Source organism: Cibotium barometz, chromosome 7 (assembly GCF_041138505.1).
Source record: "Cibotium barometz isolate CiBa-2024 chromosome 7, ASM4113850v1, whole genome shotgun sequence".
NCBI classification, from domain to species: domain Eukaryota; kingdom Viridiplantae; phylum Streptophyta; class Polypodiopsida; order Cyatheales; family Cibotiaceae; genus Cibotium; species Cibotium barometz.
Window position 1 is genome coordinate 30276871 of NC_141052.1, and position 20170 is coordinate 30297040.

General features: G+C 46.9%; 1 protein-coding gene across 5 annotated transcripts in view; it reads right to left on the minus strand.

Moving 5' to 3' along the window:
- Positions 1-20170, minus strand: part of LOC147636880 (calcium-transporting ATPase 8, plasma membrane-type-like) — a 339374-nt gene that overhangs the window by 82796 nt on the left and 236408 nt on the right. For all 5 annotated transcript variants that reach the window (XR_015266282.1, XR_015266281.1, XM_086800460.1 and 2 more), the window contains exons 11-14: positions 19670-19765; positions 19424-19537; positions 19092-19322; positions 18588-18737 (exon numbers count right to left, since the gene is read on the minus strand). Coding sequence is in view for 3 of the 5 variants with exons in the window: in XM_086800460.1 (XP_086656586.1) it covers positions 18588-18737; positions 19092-19322; positions 19424-19537; positions 19670-19765 (591 nt within the window). In the remaining 2 variants the exon portion in view is untranslated. The remainder of the gene's footprint in view (positions 1-18587; positions 18738-19091; positions 19323-19423; positions 19538-19669; positions 19766-20170) is intronic.

Sequence of the window (20170 nt, forward strand, 5' to 3'; positions counted from 1 at the left end):
GGCCTGTGATTGTTACAGTTGATACTAGTCCTACTGGGATAGGATGGGCAGTAGGACAAGATGATGAGGATGATCATAGGTATGTAATTAGATTTGGAGCAAAGGTATTAAGCTTTCGGCAACGAAAGTATCCACAGATCAAGAGAGAATTATGGGGGATAGTCACTGCTCTAAAATGTGAAAAAGAATATCTTATTGGGGCATCTGTACTAGTGGAAACTGATTGCTTGCCACTTCTTGGAATGATAGCAAGTTGTACCACTCCAGATATTGCTATGCTTAGGTGGATTGCTTATATCAAGTCACTAAATTCTGAGTTTGAGCATATTGCGGGAAAAGATAATCCAGTTGCAGATATGCTATCAAGAGCCAGGTATGAAGATGAGAAAGAGATGATTAGTGACATTGATGATGTGGGTACAAAGTTCTATACTACAGCATATGTAAAAGGGGATCATATTTGCCTATCAAATGCACTTGAGCCTTTTATTGAGGAAATATATGAAGGGGATTGGTTGCTTATTGGTCAATATTTGAGTACTCTGACAAGGCAAGAAAATTGGTCTGACTCAGAATTTAAGAGGATCCGCAGAAAAGCATATGGTTATTTCCTAAAGGATGGGTATCTCTGGAAGCATCCTAAACAGAGGAATGCTATGCCACAGAGAGTCTTATGTGATAAAGAGACTCAAGGAAAGCTTGTGAAAGAATTCCATGAGAGTCTCTGGGCTGGGCATAGAAGTGTGTGGGCCACTTTTACCAAAATAAAGGAAAAATATTGGTGGAGAGGAATGTACAAGGATATTTCCCAATATGTGGAAACATGCATAGTATGCCAAATGTATTCAAATGTGCGGCATCGTGATGGCTTGCAACCAACCTACCCACCTGCCATGCACTACAAATGGGTAGTGGATCTAGTTACAATGCCTTTGGGAATTTGGCAGATGCGGTATATAGCACTTGCAAGAGAAGATTTGACAAATCAGGTAGAAGGGCGTGCTCTTAGAACAAAGAGTACAGAAACAGTATGCAAATTTCTCTTGGAAGATGTGATCTGCCGATATGGTTGTGTTGGGAAAATAACAGCTGATAGGGGTGAGCTAGATGTTGAAGAAGCAAGGGAATTCTTCTCTAGAATTGGTATCAAACTGTCTCTAACATGTGCTTACAATCCTGAGGGCAATGGGAAAAGTGAGCGAGGACATCCTCCAATCATTAAAGCTTTGGCTAAGGCATGCAGAGAAAGGATGAGAGAGTGGCCAAAGCTGCTACCATATGCCTTGTGGGCTGACCGTACAACTCATAGCTCAGTGACAGGATATATGCCTGCAGAATTAATGTATGGTCAGAAGCCAGTGATGCCAGTTGAAGAAGTAATTCTAACTTGGAATGTTTTGCCCTGGGTGGAAGGATTAAGCAGAGATAACCTCCTTGCATTGCGAATAAGACAGTTGGAGAGGAGGCCTGAAGATGTAGAGCTTGCTAAAGCTCGCTTGAAAGATGCAAGGCTGAAAAATAAAGAAAGATTTGATAGTAGACACAGACTCCGGCCAAAACCTATTGAAGAAGGTGATTGGGTTCTAATGTATGATAGTAGCCTTGACAACCAATTCACTGTTCAAAGAAAATTTGCAAAAAGATGGTTTGGCCCTTACACTGTCAAGCATGTGCATGGAAATGCCACGTATACTCTGTGTGAGCTTGATGGAACAGAAGTAAAGAATCTTGTGGCTGGCAAACGAATCAAGATATTTAAAAGAAGGCATGATGGTGATCCTTTTGATTCACAAGAGATTCAGGATGAGAAGCTTGACAGTGGAAGTATGGATATGGTTGAAGAGGAAGAGGATGATCTTCCTGGAACTGCAGAAGATGAAGACGACATCCAGTTATATGTGGACCTTGATGATGATTTGGCACATACCAGAGGATGTGCAGGTTTAGAGGGGGTGGATGTCGCGCCATGGCACGTCTATGATGTGAAACCGTGCATGTGAGGCCGTCAAATATACATCCAGATGCATGAGGTTATGTGCCGTGACGAGTTATTATATGATGCTATGTACATATGTTCATATTGTATATAAGGTTCAATAAGACAAGCTGAGGCTAAGTCAAATCTAGGAGTTTTTGTATATGAGTGTGGAGGGTGATGGTTCTGCTAAATGGTATCGATTGGGTCAAATCAGTGAATCTTATGGAATGCAAACATGAGGGTATGCCAATGCACAAAGGGATGTATTTATGAAGATATGGGAAAATACTAGAATGAATAATTGGGGAGTCTATAAATCATATGGCCAATATGATGATACACTATGGAGGCATCAAAAAGTAATGGAGACTCAATGGACATTGCAGTGTCGAGAAACTTATTGAATGAGGGGGAATTAAAATAGGTGAATTACTTTGCATTGAGAACTTTAACCTTAATGCTAAGGTTATGCTTTGCAATGAGAATTCTAACCTTAATGTTAAGGTTAGAAGCAATACATAAGGAGTAGCATACGTGGAAGAGAGGGGAGGATTTCCTCTTATTTAGAATATTCTGGATATTAAAGAAAAGAAGCATGCGCAGTCTTTTGGACGGGTAAGGGCCGACTATTGTGCTGCAAAAGGCGAGCAACGCCGCATTCCTTGCGGGAAATGAAAGGGAAATAACCAGTTCGTGGGAAAGAAAAAAAAAAAACCAGTCTGCAGAAATTCTAACCAGAGGGAATAACGACCAGCGCTTCCAATTGAACGACGGCGGCTACTGTACATGGTGTCTTGGGTCTCAAATTAAAGAGGAAATGATGAGCAATAGGAGGATATAACTCTTAGAAAAATCTTCATGCAATGTGTAATTTGTCTCCACACCTACAGCGAGGCGGCGAGTAGAGGGAAAGAAGCGAATTTTGAAATTCGTTTCTTTTCTTAAAAGAGATAAGCGATTTTTTTTTAAAATAAAGGATTCCCTTTATAAAGCTTTGGAATGAGGTCTTCTTGGATTTTCAAAGTCTATCTAGCCGGGCTTAAGAGTGCAAAATAGGGAACTTTTAAAAATTACAAGTTTATGTGGTTCATATGCCATGCTATTTTGCTTGTGAGATGTTAGAATATTAAGGCAGGTTTTCAGGTGATAAAGTGCATCTCGAAATAATGGATTTGATGGCACTGGATGTAAAGGATGTAACTGATCACATGTATATTGGAAAAATTAGAAGACTTTGTTATGCACACATGTGAATGGTTCAAAGGATTTCATGCAATTCTGTGCAATCATCTGGATGAATTCAAGGATGTATTGAGGCAAGTTGACACATGTAATTGTCATTGGAAATAGTGATGTTCAATACTCCTTGGAAAATTTTGTGCGTGAGATTCCTTGTTGGATTTGACATTCACTCTCACAGCTAGAAGTTTCGTACTTTCTTGGCTGTACCGCACACACCACGACAACGGTCCTGCATCTTTTCTGGGCTTGTCTTGCGGCTCAAGATTTCCTAGCTTGTTTGACAGGTCTTCTCCATGCCTGGTTTCCCAACCTTTCCTTTGGCACGCACTTTTGGCTGTTTGGTAGATATCCCTCTACCCCTGATTATGCTCTTTTTTTTGTGGTGCCGTTATTGGGTCTTGTGGAGTTTATAGCATGTTCGCAACACTCATTTGTTTGGGCACACTTCGGTGGATGTCTTCGCCTTTTTTAGATTCTCCTTGCTCCAGTCTTTCCAAGATGCCCACTTTCTTGGAGACCTTTCCAAAGCCCAGTTGGACGTGTTTTATCATTGTTTCTAGTTTTCTCGTAGTAGCTGCTCCATGTTGGGGCAGTTATGAATTTACATTGCATTTAAAACGAAACAATGGTTTTCACCAAAAAATAAATAAAAATTGGTGGGGAGGCTGGGATGGCTCCGAATAGGAGTGGGGTTGGTGGCGGGGTAAGGGATGGGACCGGCTCACCATTGGATGTGGGGTTTTTTTTTAATTTTTCAGAAAGGAGACTTCTATTAAGTATGAAAGTTTTTACAAAATGGAGATTTCACACCAAGCAAGGTGGAGATCTCAACCAATCAGGAACCCTGTGCTGCCAATAGGGTCCTAAATGAGAGGATGTGAAAAAGATACCAATGTCTCTCATAAACTGGCCGCGCTTCCTCTTCGCAGCCCTCGAAGATCCCTGGATTCAGGCCCAGGTAGCCATAATGGTGTGAATAATATCACTCCAAATCTTGCAAAGACACTGAGAAACAAGAACAAGAGTACCCTCAATGGCCTCAGTGCATCTAGCCTTCCAGATATTCTAGGCTGAGATGCTAGCAATAATCTCCCAAGAACTGTCTAGGGCATGTTGGGCAAGCACCAGTAAACAGACCTCCACTGATTGGTGGCCAGACCACCATGAAGGGAAACCCAAATAAAGGAGGAAATCTGTGGCTTCCTATAGGAATGCCACAACCTCCGCCAAAATACCCTCTGAATGTCAATCTCGGGGCTGCAGCAAACTCTGCCTGGATAATTTGGTGTGGGACTGATGGTTTGCTATGGATCATGCGGGAGAACATCATGACCTGGGGCCTCTCAACTCGTTGCCAATCCTCATTGGATAAATCTCGCCCCCCAGAAGGGTGCTCCATACATCAAGGCTGGTGTCACGAGGGTGTCAAAAAGCCAGCCCTTCGTCCTGGGCTCCGGGAAATGTGCTTGGAAGCACTGTTGCTCAAGTAAGCTCAAGGCTACATATCCCCGTGTCACTTTGGCCTGTGTTGCGGGAAGCATGGTGAAGCATGGGCCACTGAAAGTGACACCAAGGTAGACATAGGATGAGAGAATCTCCACAAGATTCCCTCTATATGTGCAGTTCAATCTGGATGTGAAGAGGCGAGAGGTATTGAAGACCATCACCTTGTTTTTACCGAGGTTAACAGAGAGGTCCCGCTGAGTGCAAACGTCCCGTAAGGCATCCAACTGTCTCTGAAGCCCCTTGGTTGAGTCTGAGAGGAGGACGATGTCATCCACAGAAAGTAGTATGGGGATCAATATGCCTGCCAGTGTCGGACCAGCCCCGCATAATCCGTCAATGCAGCTCGAGATCTCATCAATGTAGAGGCCGAAAAGAGTGGGTGATAGAGAGCAGCCTGCTTCACCCCAATAGTGCTGGAAATCTCTTGTGGCTCTCACTCGTCCGCCGGTGTGATGGACTCATAGAGGGTGATGATGCTCCAAACCATGGTACAATATCAAAAGAAGCGAGAGAGAGAGAGAGAGAGAGAGAGAGAGAGAGAGAGAGAGAAATGAAATGATATATTAATGTCTTCAGAAGGCCAAAATGACCTATGAGACCAAAAAGGTTACAACAATTGGTGGATCTGATACAATGTCTGTGTAAGGAAAGCTAAAAACAACTAAACAACTAACTGAAACTGAAACAACTGGTGGATTTCATACAATGTTTGTGTAAGGAAAGCTAAAAACAACTAAACAACTAACTGAAACTGAAACAACTGTGAGAGAGAGAGAGAGAGAGAGAGAGAGAGAGATGAAATGAAATGTTATATTAACGTCTTCAAAAGGCCAAAGTGACCTATGAGACCAAAGTTACAACCATGTGACATTTGATACACTGTCTGGAAAAGAAAAGAAAGAACTAAGTATCTAGCCCCACAATACATCAGTGGGGGGGGCATTCGGAAGCAGCAACTAGGGAGAGTGGGAAGCTAATGCTACTAGTCAAAATGGGGTACATGAGTACATGGATACATGAATACATGAATTTGGGGGAGTACAAAAGCGACAGTGAGTACAACAGTATATGGCTGGAGTCGTAATCATCCTAGGAGCTCTAGCATGGGTCTCTGTCGGTGTCGGAAATTCCGGACACGGAATCACCTGCCTCTATAGATGTCCACTCCAACAGCCTTGGAAATACCAACACGAACGGGGGCACCACCAGCCACCGGCTGGAACACTTCTCTCACGGTTCACCACACCACCCACACCAGAAAGACAGCACAAAACAGGGGCACCATAGACAAGTAAACACCCAGCAATTAAATTCCCAATCAACACTTCATACAAGCTTCTTCCGACACAGAAGCCTTACTCACACAACCATACAAACACTCTGGCTTGGATTTACTGCCAAGGGAATTCGACCATGGCCTCAGAACCTCAAGAATTACAACCTTGCGTCTGACGACCAAGCCTCTTCAACCACACGACCCATCAACACTTCTCTGCACTTCACTCTCTCTCCTGACGGCAACCATACACGAAACGACCAGCCACCAGTAGCGTCCGTGGGGCTGCGCCAACCACACCAGAAAGAACCCGGCCACTCTCTCTCTTCAGAGGGCGCCCCACCAGCAACCCTCAACCCTCTCTGCAGCCCATCACTTCTGTGTGTGTCGCCAACACTCTCTGAAACGGCTACCTCTCTTGCCTTCGCTTGCGTCAGTCCGCCACGACCACATCACCTCTTCATCTGCAATCCTTTGCTAGCCACCAAAGCACCAACTGCTCCTTATGACCAACTCCCTTTCTATCATCAACTCTCTTCAGAGGGCGCCCCACCAGCAACCCCCTAGCTCTCTCTCTCTCTCTTCTCCTGCAGCCCTTTCATTCCCACAGTCGGCGCCATCCACACACCCAAGGCACTCTCTATCTTCACACTGTCGCCAGCCCTCTGTCTCTGAACAGCTTCCACATCAAGCTTGTCTCGCATCCAGCCCCTCGCCTGCTCTGGCGGACGAAACCCAAAACAAAGGCCACTTCTCTTTTCGTGCGCCAACACGAGCTTCTCGCTGTCTTCTAGGCGACCTCCTCTGCAGTTGCCAGCAGCTCTGCTCATCAGCCCCGCACGCTCACCCGTCTTCTCTTGCATCCAGCTCTGTCTCCCAGCAAAACCCAACGCAGCTTCGTCCCTGCGTCTGCGTGCTGCTAGCCACGCTAGCCCACCTTCACGCCTCGCCTGCCTGCATTCACCTTTGCGCCCTACCGGCGACCCCAACTCACCAGCTCCCTCGGCTCCCTAATCCATCGCCAGGAGCAGCAGCCAATTCAAGCCCATCTGCTATACTGCAGCAAAGCTGCTCCCTCTTCTCTTTTGCTCTGCACGATCACCAGAGAGCCCTGTCATCTACAAGGCGGCAACCTTTTCTACGTCTACACCACTTCCATGCCAACCTTCTAGGCGACTTTATTCACGTGCTGGCAAGGTGTTGGCTGCAGCACAAGCCTCCAAGTGGACTCCTATTTTGTTGGCCACGTTAATGGTCATTTTATTCTTTTATTTTAAAGCCTGGAAAATGGCCACCATCACCTTCCTTTTCACACCAAATTCAATGCGACATTGGCCCCTTCCACTATTAATTGCTCCCATGCTTCCACACACTCTTTCAAATACAATCTACGAGTGTCCACTTATACTTGGGACGTGCACACAAACAAAGCGATCGAGTAGCTGATACCACCTCCACCAGTGGACCACACTCCGGACAAACAAACCTGCAACAAGCCCAAAACAAAAACATCCACCCTGTACATCTGCCAAGGCATTCCAAACCAAAACTCTCCATTCCATATGTACACAAGCCCAAAACACCTTTCAGAAAAACGCCTGACACCGGATGGCTTGGATATCTGCCATAGTGAGATGCCTGGTCGGGCAAGCCCGATGCCTCGCAATGATACTCTGAATCCTCCGGTGTAGGCACCGTCTCCGATGTGAGGATCCGCGAACCCTCGGGCATCTAGATCTGCCCAACAGGATAGCTCTCTCAACTAGAGTCCCACGGGGTGCTCGTCGCTGCTGGGTTGTCGGCTGTGTGTCCTCCCAGGTAGTATCTGTCTCTGTGTGGACTCCTTGCCAGTCGGGCGTCTGCTCCTGATGATGGACTCTCTGAGTCTGCGGATCTCCAGGAGATAAAAACCCAAGCATCGCTGATCACAATAGTCCATGACTCTAGCGAGTGGTCCAAATCCCTCTCTAAAAAGGCAATGGTAGTGCCCTCGAATCTCATAATATGCTGTGCAGCGAGGACAGATGTAGTGCTCCTCTGTCTCTGGCTCTATCCAACAAATCTGACAAATCCTGTCCCCTGGAGGTATGCCTCTAAATCTGCTTGTCTCTATCTCTAACTGATGTAAGGAGGTGCGGATCTGCCCGATGGCGCACCTCAATCCATGAGACAAATGGGTACCCATGTAGCTCGGTCTAAGTATAAAGCCATCCTCAGTGGTGCGGAGAAGATGGTCTCTATAGAAAGCCATCTTCGTTCCCAACTCCTGTGAGGGCTCTAGCCATGTCCTCCTAGTCTCCAACTGAATGAGGCCCTGTCTGATGACTACTAATCTCAGAATGTGTCAAGGTGAGAGAGGGTGCCTCTCCAGAGAGTACTGGAAGGGTGGAAGTCTGTCTAAGCTGAATTCGTGGAGCTCAAACCAGGATGCTATTTGCGCATACCAGCATGAAGTGTCTCCCTCCATGGCTAGCTGATGAGAGGACTCTAAAGCAAGTCGTGCATACCGGTGCCGGGGAAGCTCCCAGGTGCTATGAATAAAGGACACTGATCTGGTAAGAGCCTCTACTACGATCGGTGGTGCTCCCGTCTCGGCTCCGATAATCTCATGGGGTACCAAGGCCTTAGCCCGAATCATCCTGGAGATCATGGACACAAGTGGTCTCCCCATCGATCTCCATCCATCGTATGTGCGTCCTGATTGACTATGACGATCTAGGCTAGGCCCCTAGATCTGTACTCCATATAGCATAGCCGATGTGACCAACGTGTCAAAAAGCCACAGCTTAGTGCGTGGCTCCTGAAACTGTACCTATGAGCACATCCTCTCTAGACCTCCTGGTGCTGCATATCCTCTAGTCAATCTGGCCTCTGCTGCCCCCCTCATGGAAAATGTGGGCCCAGTGAACACCACTCCAAGATGTGTATGAGTCAACATACTCCACTGTCTCCTGCCCATATGTGAAAATAGGCGCTGATCTCCAGACTGAGTTGTAGTGTTAAACACCATAACCTTCGTCTTACCAAGGTTAACTGAGAGCCCACTGTCCTGTGCATAAGCATGTAAAGTATCCAAGTGCCTCTGCATACCCTCTGGTGAGTCTGCTATAAGCACAATATCATCAGCATATAAGAGCAGAGGTATCCAAGTGCCAACCAACTAGGCTCCTCTGTCCCCTCGTGTCCCAATATAATCAGAGATCTCATCAATGTATAGTCCAAATAGAGTCAGAGAGAGCGGGCAGCCCTGTTTCACCCTTATAGTGGAGTGTACTGGGTGGGTGAGACCCTCTGAAGTCCGCACCTGCCCAACTACTGTCTCATAAAGTGCCATAATACTCCAAATGAGCTCACATGGAACCCCCAAGTCTTGCAACCTGCGCATCAGTCTAGCTCTGGGCTTTGTGTCAAAGGCCTTGCGGAAATCCACAAAGCCACAGTAGATCCTCCTCCCATGTGCTCTGCCCTCCTCAATGATAGCCTTGAGGGTAAAGATATGATCCAAAGTAGAGAATCTCCTCCTGAAACCGGCCTGTCCCTGAGCTCGGACCCCTTGTCTCTCTGCCCATCTGCTCAACTCATGCTCAAGAGTAGAGGCATATAGCTTGGCCAGCAAGTGACCAATCATAATGGTGCGGTAGTTAGTCGGCAGGCTCGGATCTCCAAACTTGAGTACCGGCACAATCGTGGAAGTACTCCAAGTCCCAGGAAACCCCTCACACATGGCTCTATTAAACATGAGAGCTAGCAAGTCTGCAATCATATCTCTAGCATGTATGAAATGCTCGGCTACAATGCCCTCATGATCCTGTGCCCTCCCTGTATGCAATCTGTTGATGGTCCTCCTCACCATCTCTGCTGTGAAGAAGGTAGAAGTGGGTGGACAAGGCTCTGGAGGGTTCGGTAGTGGTGGCTGCTTTGGTACTATGTAGAGGGAGGCTGCATACTCGCCCCATGTATCTGGAGAGGTAATGGCCGGAGGGGGGGGGTGCACTCTAACCAGTCTCCAGGCCTCCCCAGAATACTGACTCAAAAACAACTGATAGATGTCTCTCCCCAGCCGAGCTAAGAATGCTCTCTTCTTCCACCGAATGAGGGATCGGAAGATGATGCGTGACTGTCTATATGTAGTAACACCTGTGGCCACCTCTCTCTGTAGCCGGGCTCTGAGCTCCCTCCAGTCATCATCATACCAACTATTCTGGGGCATGCTCCCAGGACGTGGTCGTACTATGGGCTGCGTGTGTGGGAAGGCTATCACTGCAACTGTATGTAAAGCCTCTGTAAGGATCTGTGTGAGCTCTGCTAATGGCCTGTGTGGATCCTCTGCACTCAACAAGCTGTAGATCTCTGCGGTGTATACTCCATCAATCTCTCTACAGAAGGTATATCTCGGGTGATAGGAGGACTGCCCAACCTGGCGGGTACTGTAGTGGAAATCCACCGTAAAGGAGCGAAGTGCACAATCCACCGTAACTCCGATGGGCCTGGGGCCAATCGCAAAATCCTAGATAGTCGGGATGAAGGTTGGCGAGGCTAAAACATAATCCACTGTGCTGGCCCCATGCCTGTGTGGAAAGCAAGTAAAGCCACTGGCAAGTGGATACCTCTCTAGGCCATTTAAAATGGCCAGCCCATGTGCAGTCCCCATCTCCAAGAGGTATCTCCCATACTCAGTACACTCCACCTCATCCTGTGATCTCCGGGTCAAACACATCACCTCCACATCTATCTCTCTCAACATCTCCTCCGAAGTGTCAAAGAAGGAGGTCTGGTACTGAGCTCTTCGAGCATTAAAGTCCCCAAGTATGATAACATCTCCCTCCCTGGAGAACTCCCATATGTCCTCATCTAGAATCATATATGGAGATTGCCCCTTGGGCGCTGCATAATGAGATGTGCTGGGTGGAAAGTAACATATAGCAATGTATAGGGGTCTACCCCCATCTGCCCTCACTCTGACCCACATGTATAGAGAGAGAAAGTTGTATTAACGTCTTCAAAAGGCCAAAATGACCTATGAGACCAAAAGGTTACATCATATCCATGAGGTACATCATCCTGGGTACAAAATAGTAATAAAGGAAGATAACAAAAATTTAGAAGTATAAAATCTGATCTAGGTACATGAGAAGAGAGCTCTCATATCACCCTAATACATCCCTCATGGGCCATTGTGACATGGTGCTCAAGGTGGTAAAATTGAGCTGGTGCGAGAAGGTCTTGCGATGATGGGAGATGATGGCCCGGATCCTCCTGCGGTGGCGTGGCCGTGGGAGAGGTCCATGGGGTCTGGGGTGTCAAGCTCTGCATAACTCAGTGGCTCTGTCGAGTGTCACACCTCTTGGCCGAGCTCCCGCACTAGCCTGTGGTCTGGGTATGATGGGTGGATTGGCCCTCAGAGTGCTGGTATGGAAGACGTCGGTGAGAGCTCTCTGTGCTGGTCCTTGAGCAAGTACAGCTGATCTGGATCTCACTAAGAACTCCTTGTGTCTACGGAGCTCTAGAAGAAAAAGTCCCAGGCATCTCTGATCCGGGAAGTCCATGATCTTGGAAAGTGGTCCGAACCCAACTCGGAAGAAGTAGTGGAACCTCCCCTGAATCTCATAGTATACAAGGCATCGGCATATGTAATGATCCTCTGTCTCGGGGTTTGTGTGACAGCGCTGGCATATCTTGTCCTCCTCTGGTGCGGCTGCCCTAGGCCCATATCTGGCAGTCTCCACTCTCAGCTAGTGGGATGAGGTGCGGATCTGGCCGATCGCACATCTCACCCCAAAGGATAAGTGTGTGTCCATGTAGTGTGGGCAGATGATGAACCCATCCTCTGTCAAGCATAGGACGTGATCTTTGTAGAAGGCCATCTTCGTCCCTAGTGGACGACTAGGTGAACTCCATGTCCTTTGAGTATCCAGTTTGACAATGTCCTTCCTGATAACCCTGCGACTGCGAGCAAATGATGGGGCCTTTATGCTATACTGGAACGGGGGGAGGGGGGGGGTGCCTCCATCTGCATCCCATGCATGCCAAACCAAGTGCCTACCCGTGCATACCAGCACTCTGTATCTCCCTCAAGTGTCAGCTGTCTCGAGGACTCTAGGGCTAGCCAGGGGTATCTATCAAGTGGAAGGTCCCATAGCCTGTGCCAGTATGTCACTGTCTAGAATAGAGCCTCTATCACTATCGGTGCAACCTCCATCTTTGCCCGCACAATCTCATGTGGCACTAATGGCTTACTCCTAATCATGCGTGAGATCATCGCCACTAGGGGCCTCTCCATTGGCTTCCACCCATCATATACTTCCTCTCTATCTGCCTCGGGTGGCTCTCTCCTCTGTCTCCTCCTATGGTATAAGCTAGGACCCCAGATGGGTGCACCATAGAGTAGTGCAAGTGTAACTAGAGATCAAATAGCCAAAGCTTCGTCCTCGGCTCTTGAAACTGTATCTGTGAGCATTGCCTCTCTAGTGAGCCAAGGGTTGCGTATCCCCTCATCAATCTAGCTTCGGCCGCCTTCCGCATCGAGAACTGGGGTCTAGCAAAAGTGATCCCAAGGTATACATATGAGGTAACATACTCCACAGGCTCTCCACTGTATGTAAACAGTACTACAGATCTACTTATCCACTGTGAGGAGGTGTTAAAGATCATGACCTTGGTCTTTGCAAGGTTCACAGTGAGGTCCCGGTCCTCGCAAAAGGCCCGTAATTCATCCAAATTCCTCTGCAGTCCCTTTGGTGAATCAAAAATAAGAACAATATCATCTGCATACAAGAGGATTGGTATCACGACTCCTGCCCAATGTGCTCCTGGTCCTCCCTGTCTGTCTATGTAATGCGAGATCTTGTCAATGTATAGACCAAATAGAGTAGGAGACAAGGGGCAGCCCTGCTTCACCCCGATAGTGCTGTGTATGATCTCTGAGTCACCTCCTGGAGCCTGCACTCTGCCTATGACTTAGAGAGTGTAAAGCATCTCTGCTGGCACTCCCATATTCTACAGTCTCCTCATCAGTCTGGCCCGTGGGACAGTATCAAAAGCTTTGCGGAAATCCACAAAGCAGCAGTATATCCGATGCCCGTGAGCTCTCCCCTCCTCAATGATCCCCCGTAGTGTAAAGATATGATCTAGTGTGGAGTGCCCTCTCCTGAAGCCTGCCTGCCGGGGTGCTCTGAGTCTTTGCTCCTCGGACCATCTACTAAGCTCATGCTCCAAAATCGAACCATAAATCTTGGCCAAGGTGTGACCAATCATGATAGTCCTGTAGTTGTTGGGGTCCATGGGGTCACCTGCTTTCAAGATAGGTACAATAGTATTCGATGACCAGCTGACGGGGAAGCCCTCACATAAAGCCCTATTAAACATGTGAACCAGTAAAGGGGCTAGCGTGTCCCTAGCATGGGAGAAATGCTCAGTGAGGAGTCCATCATGATCCTGGGCTCTACCAGTCTGCATCCTGTCAATAGCATCTCTCACCATGCTGAGGTGAAAGAAGGAAGAGTGTGGGGGACGAGGTTCGAGTGGATGGGGGAGAGATGGCTGCTTGGGGAAATGGTAGAGAGAGGTGGCATAGGTGTGCCAGGTGCTGGGTGAAGTAATTGGAGTCGGAAGGCGATGATCCTGGAAGATCCTCCACGCTTCCTTACAGTCCATTCCAAGAAATAGTTGGTATAGCTCCTGCTCAAGCCTGGCTAGGTAGGCTCTCTTCTTTCTCTCCGTGTGAGACGTCGAAAGAATACTCGCGCCTACTGGGGAGTGGTGGATCCTAGTGCCATCTCCTGATGTAGACGGGAGAGGGCTCGGGTATCACGACATTTCTCGTTGTACCAGCTATTCTGTGGGACAGTCCCTCCTGGTGATGTAGGGGTGGCTCTAGAGTGCAGGAAGGCGGTTGCAGTGGAGGTATGGAGGGAGAGAGAGAGAGAGAGAGTTATATTAAACGTCTTCAAAAGACCCAGAGGGTCTATGAGACCAAAAGTGATACAATAGTGTCCATGTAATCTCATCATGGTACAAAGAAAACAAAGACGAGAGCTATAAGCTGGGAATGCCCATTTGAGCCATATGATACAACGTGGGACCATCATCATGAGAAAGAAAGAAAGAAAGAAAGATATATTAACGTCTGCAAAAGGCCAAAATTGGCCTATGAGACAAACAAGTAGTACAATGATGTTCCTCCAGTCATCAAGAGGAAAATGTGGAGTGAGAATAAAATGTACAAGTATGACAACACGACCATAGGGGACTCAATGGTGGTGTACAAACGAGAGGGTGGGGATGGAGTACTAGGGCTACTAATGCATCTCTATATGCTGAAGGGGTGATACAAGTATGATATGTTATCTACTCCTAACTCCATCCAGTCCCATAGTCTGGGTACAATATGTCATACATCCGATCTGAGGATGCTGTGAATGTCTGGAACATGCGTCCTGGATCACAACGAAAATTTGCCAGCTGCTCCTGGACCTCCTGCTCGTGTCGAGACCGGATGGCCGCGATCTCTCTGTGGTGGTGTAGCTGTGGTGTCTGGTAGCCGGCTAGTCTGGGTCGTTGCCTAGCTCGAATCTCCTCCGCTCGCTGAGATGTCACTCCCAGTCTTCCTCCGCTATGATGTGCGGAGATCTCCCTGTGTCTCTGTAGTGCTAGTAGTGGTCTGCCTAGCTGTCTCTGGTCCGATCTCTCCCAGATCTGTCTAAGTGATGTGGTCCCTCTAAAAACCTTAGGATAGCATGCCTTGATCTCCTGCAAAGCACCACACTGGCAAACAAAATTAATCTACAAATGCGCTCTGCTCGAGGGATACGTGCTGCTCTCCCAGTCTCGATCTCTAGTTGGTGTGATGAGACCCTTAGTTGCCCAATGGCTACTCTGGCTCGATGTGATAAGTGGACCTCCAAGTATCGTGGTCGCTGGATGAAGCCGTCTGTGGAGGTGCTCAAGAAGTGGTCTTTGTAGTAGAGCATCTTCGTCGGGAGTGGATGACTCGGAGATAGCCAAGTCTCCTGTATGTGGCCCTGCCAAATGTCATGTCTCATGACTCTGTTCCTCTTTGTCTGAGAGAGGCGTCTGTGTAGTGCAGTTAGGTCATACTGTAAGGGTGGTAATCTGTCAATATCAATCCTGTGTGATGATATCCACTGTACCACCTGGGAGTACCATGACCAGGTATGTCCCTCCTCAGCAAGCTGTCTGGATGCCTCAAATGCAGTCCGAGATACCCGATTGGGTGGGAGTTCCCACATCATGTGTATAAAAGATATAGTCTGGAACATGGCCTCTACTAACATAGGTGGTACAACAAACTCCGCTCGAAGGATATCATGTGGTAGTGAAGGTTTGCTGCGGATCATCCGTGAGAGCATCAAAATCTGAGGGTGCTCTATCTGTGTCCATGAGGATGTAGCCAAACCTGGTGCCCATACTGCTGCTGCATACATCAATGCTGGAGAAACTAGTGTATCAAATAGCCACCCCTTAGTACGGGGCTCCTGGAAGTGTGCTTGGTGACACTGGCGTTCCAAAATTGCTAGTGCTGCATACCCTCGTGTCACTCTGTCTCTCTGGCTGCTTGTGCCGTAGAGAATCTCCCTGATGAGCTGGTAAATGTGACCCCAAGGTATACATATGAGCCATACGATACAAAGTGGGACCATCATCATGAGAGAGAGAAATGAAATTATATTAATGTCCTCAAAAGGCCAAAATGACCTATGAGACCAAAAAGGTTACAACAATTGGTGGATCTGATACAATGTCTGTGTAAGAAAACCTAAAACAACTAATTGAAACTGAAACAATAACTATGAGGAAAAGTAAGGCACTAGGAGCTCCTAATGGATAGCATCTGGGAAGGAAAACTCCAATAACAAAGGTAAGCATCATATACATCACTATCCAAAGATGTCTCTCATCGGTTGATGGTGGATATCCTCAATGTCCTCCATGGTGAGTACTCTGACTGGACGTTTCCCATGCCGTGCTAGTATGGTCCTGATCCTCTGTTGTAGTCTCCGGCCGGTGTCGAGATGGGCCTCTCATCTTGGGGCGCCTGGACCGCCCCAGCTCTATAGCCCGATCAATCAGTGTACCTCTGGTGGCTAGCTGCAATGCGTGTTGGCCTGCTGCTCAATCTCTGGTCGAAAAGTTTGTAATTTGCCTCTGTAGGTGTCTCTCCCTCTCTGATTCCCTCCCTCTCAAGAGACCCTCTCTATGTCTACGTAGCTCCAGCAAGTATAATCCGAGGCATCTCTGATCCTGGTATCTCATGACTCTGGAAAGTGGTCTGAAACCCTGTTTGAACAGGCAGTGAAAACGGCCTCGTATCTCATAATATACTGGACAGTGACATATGTAATGTAACTCTGTCTCTGGCTCCATCTGGCACAACTGACAAATCCTGGCCTCAGCTGGTACTCCTCTGAATCTGCCAGTCTCAATCTCTAGCTGGTGTGAGGATGTGCGCATCTGACCAATAGCACACCGTACGCCATGGAAAGATGAGTATCCATGTAGCTGGGTCTAATCACAAACCCATCCTCCGTGAGCTGGAGAAGATGATCTCTATAGAAAGCCATCTTCGTAACAAGCTCGTGTGTTGGCTGTATCCAGGAGTGGGCCACTAAAAACCACACCAAGGTAAGTATATGCATCTGTATATTCACTGGCTCCTGACCATATGTAAAGGTGGGTGCTGACCTCCTAACCCACTGTGCTGTGGTGTTAAACACCATCACCTTGGTTTTACCAAGTTAACAGACAATCCATTATTCTGTGCAAACGTGTGCAATGCATCCAAATGACGCTGCATCCCCTCTGGAGAATCTGAGATCAACACAATATCATCACCATACAATAACAGCCGAATCCATGTCCCTGCTAGCTGTGCTCCTCTGTCACCCTCCCGCTCTACATAGTCCGAAATCTCACCGACATACATCCCAAATAAGGTGGGAGAAAGGGGGCAGCCCTGTTTCACCCCAATAGTGGAGTGAACCATCTCAGATATACCCTGAGTAGTACGTACCTGCCCCACAATTGTCTTGTATAAAGCCATGATTCCCCAAATCAGCTTTGTGGGCACTCCCATCTCCTGTAGTTTGCGCATCAGTTTGGCTCTCGGTACTCTGTCAAAATCTTTGCAGAAATCCACAAAGCAACAATAAATCCTCCTGCCATATGATCTCCTCAATAAAAGCTCTGAGTGTCAAGATATGGAGCTCATCTAATGGCCGTCCCGGCTCCTCGGCACGTAAGCGTCTGTATATCTCATCTGTGTACACGGTGTCTCTCTCCCTCGTAAAGGTATAGCGAGTGTGTGGAGACCTGTCCCAATGGAGCCATGCTGAACTGAAATGTGAGAGTGAAGGACAAGATAGCATGATCCACTGCTACTCCAACCGGCCTAGTGCCTACCATAAAATCCTGAGAAGAGGGAATGAGACTGGGCTGAGCCATAACATAGTCCACTGTACTAGCACCATGCCGATGTGGAAAGCTAGTGAAACCACCCGCTGTCAAGAATCTCTGTAGGCCATTCAGGATGGCCAATCCATGTGCAGTCCCCATGTCTATCAAATACCGCCCATACTCAGTGTGTTCCTCATCCTGTGAGAGTCTAGATAGGCCCATATCCCTAACACCAAGCTCCCTCAACATCTCCTCTGAGGTATCATAAAATACTGTCTGGTTATGGGCGGTCCTCGCATTGAAGTCCCCCAGGAGAATGATGTCACCATCCTTGGAGAACTCCCAAATGTCATCATCCAAAATAGAAAAGGGGGACTGCCTGCTAGGTGATGCATACACTGATGTACTAGGAGAAAAATAGCATATAGCAATGTAGAGATATTGTCTCTGCCCTCAGTCTAACCCATATGTACCTAGCCTGCTCATCTCTGCGGACTATATGTATCAGTGGCTGCAGCTCCTCTCTAAACAATACTGCCACTCCTCCTGAGCCCCGTCCTCTATGCTTTGAACGAGTCTCCTGTCTACAAGCTGTCTCCCATCGGTATCCACTAACATGTGGCATGGACTGTCCAGAAGCCTGATGCGTCTCACAGTAGAAGATGATGTCCCTCCCAGTGAAACTATCCTCAAAAGCCCCTAGATCAAGGCGTAGAGATCCATTACAATTCCAAGTAGCAACTTTGAGTGTAGTCCCATAGATCTCACGCTGTCATGAAGAGCGTCTCTCCATAATCACCACTCTACCATCTCTGTAGAAGGCCACTTTCCCTTTCTCTCGGGCTGCCCTTATCTCGGGCATAACTTCTTTCATGTGGGCAAGTTGCGAGAGTGTGAGGTCATCTCCAAGAAATATTCCCATCTTCTTGAGTGTAGGACGTCTCTTCAAGAAGTCCTTCACTTCCATGGAGGGGAAAGGAATGATAAGTGCTCTCTCCTTAGAGAGAGAGACTATGGGAGAGTGTTCGATATCTCATACACAGCCTGGGATGAAGTAGGGTTGGCAGTGTAGGAAATGGCACAAACATAAAATTCAAGCCATGCCATGTGGAAGACTTATACTTGCTTGGTCACATGGAGCATTCACTGTTTGGGAAAGGACTTGATACTTACTTGTAAGGATGGTATGATTTTGTATTGCTCCTCTTTCTCCATTTCACGAAAATACCTTCCTTCAATTGCAATCCCTGGTTCCTTATATATGCCACACTCACTTGCTATTGCTTTTGCTGTCATTAAATTATCCCCAGTGACCATACGAACCTGTGAAATCAAGCAATCTACTTGAATTTTTCGTGTTAAAAAATAATTCTGACCAAAATTTTAGGATTATCCTTTGCGTGCAACATACATGCATGTGCAGACACTTGTGCATGGATGCAGGCATGTGCAAACATGTGTTTGCATATATACATGCGCATGCACACAAGCATGTTTCGATAATAAGTGCATTTGTGTCCACATACAAGTATGTTTGCACGTACGTAAACCCATGAATTAATGAGTGCAGCACATACATGGGAGTTACCTGAGATGAGCACCATAAATTCGACTTTCTTTCAAAAATATTAATATTTTCAATTCAAATGTAGTAATTCTGTTGAAAAGAGAGGTGACCTTAATGCCTGCAATCTGACATCTATGTACTGCATCTGTCACACCCGGCCTCAGTGGATCTTTAATCCCAACAATTGCTACACATATCAAGTTTTTGTCTGGGATGTCAGGCTGCATTTTTTTAACTCTAATATCCTTCACTTCATGCTCAGAAAGCTCTTTGCATGCAAAGCACAGCGTTCTAAGTGCTGCGTTTGCGAAGGCAATGATGATTCCTTCGAGTTCTTCCATCTAAAATGTAAAGCTCCAAATTAGTGAAGGTCAAAGTCAACATGGCATTTTTATCAAACTGTCCCAAACATGTGCTTATGTGAAGAAAAACTATTCTTTACCTTGTCTCTTGTGAGATCAAAAAGGTTGCCCTCTGCATCAATATACTTGGTACATTGTTTGAGCAAGACCTCCGAAGCTCCCTTCCAATGTGCCCAGACACTTCCATCTTTTTCCTGATTTTAATGCACAAAGTTTTGAAAATATTAGATGAAACAAGAAATTCCAATGTTCAATGTAGTCAAAGATAAACCAATCAAATAGCAGGATTCTTTCCACAAACAATGACAAATATCCAATCACTTTACCTGAATCACGACCCCCATTCGTTTCTTGGTTGAGTTGAAAGTGTCTACACAGATGATTGTGTTGTCTCTGTGAATGTCATCAAATACTGCTCCTAGCTAAAAATCAGAAATAAGAATAAGATTTTCAAGACTTAAATACTGCAGTGGTTAACTTACTTTCTTAAAGCTTTAAGGAACAAGAAGTCTACAAAAAATTGAAGGGTGCATGCCATCTGTGACACTGATTGAATGAAATGCAAAACTGATGGTTCCATCTAATACTTGAATCATTTTCAGAGATGAAAGGGCTATCTCCCCAAGTAATCATGAAGGTCTTCGTGTTCTGTCTATATTTGGGCTGTCCAAGAAGATCATTGGAGCAGGATAGACTACTCCAGATGGATGCAAGGGTATGAGTAACATCTGACCAAATATGTTGGGTTTCGGAGTCTTCTTGTGTGTGTACCAACTTGTGTCTGTGTGTGAACAGCACCTGGATGTGTGTGAACACTCACAAGGTTG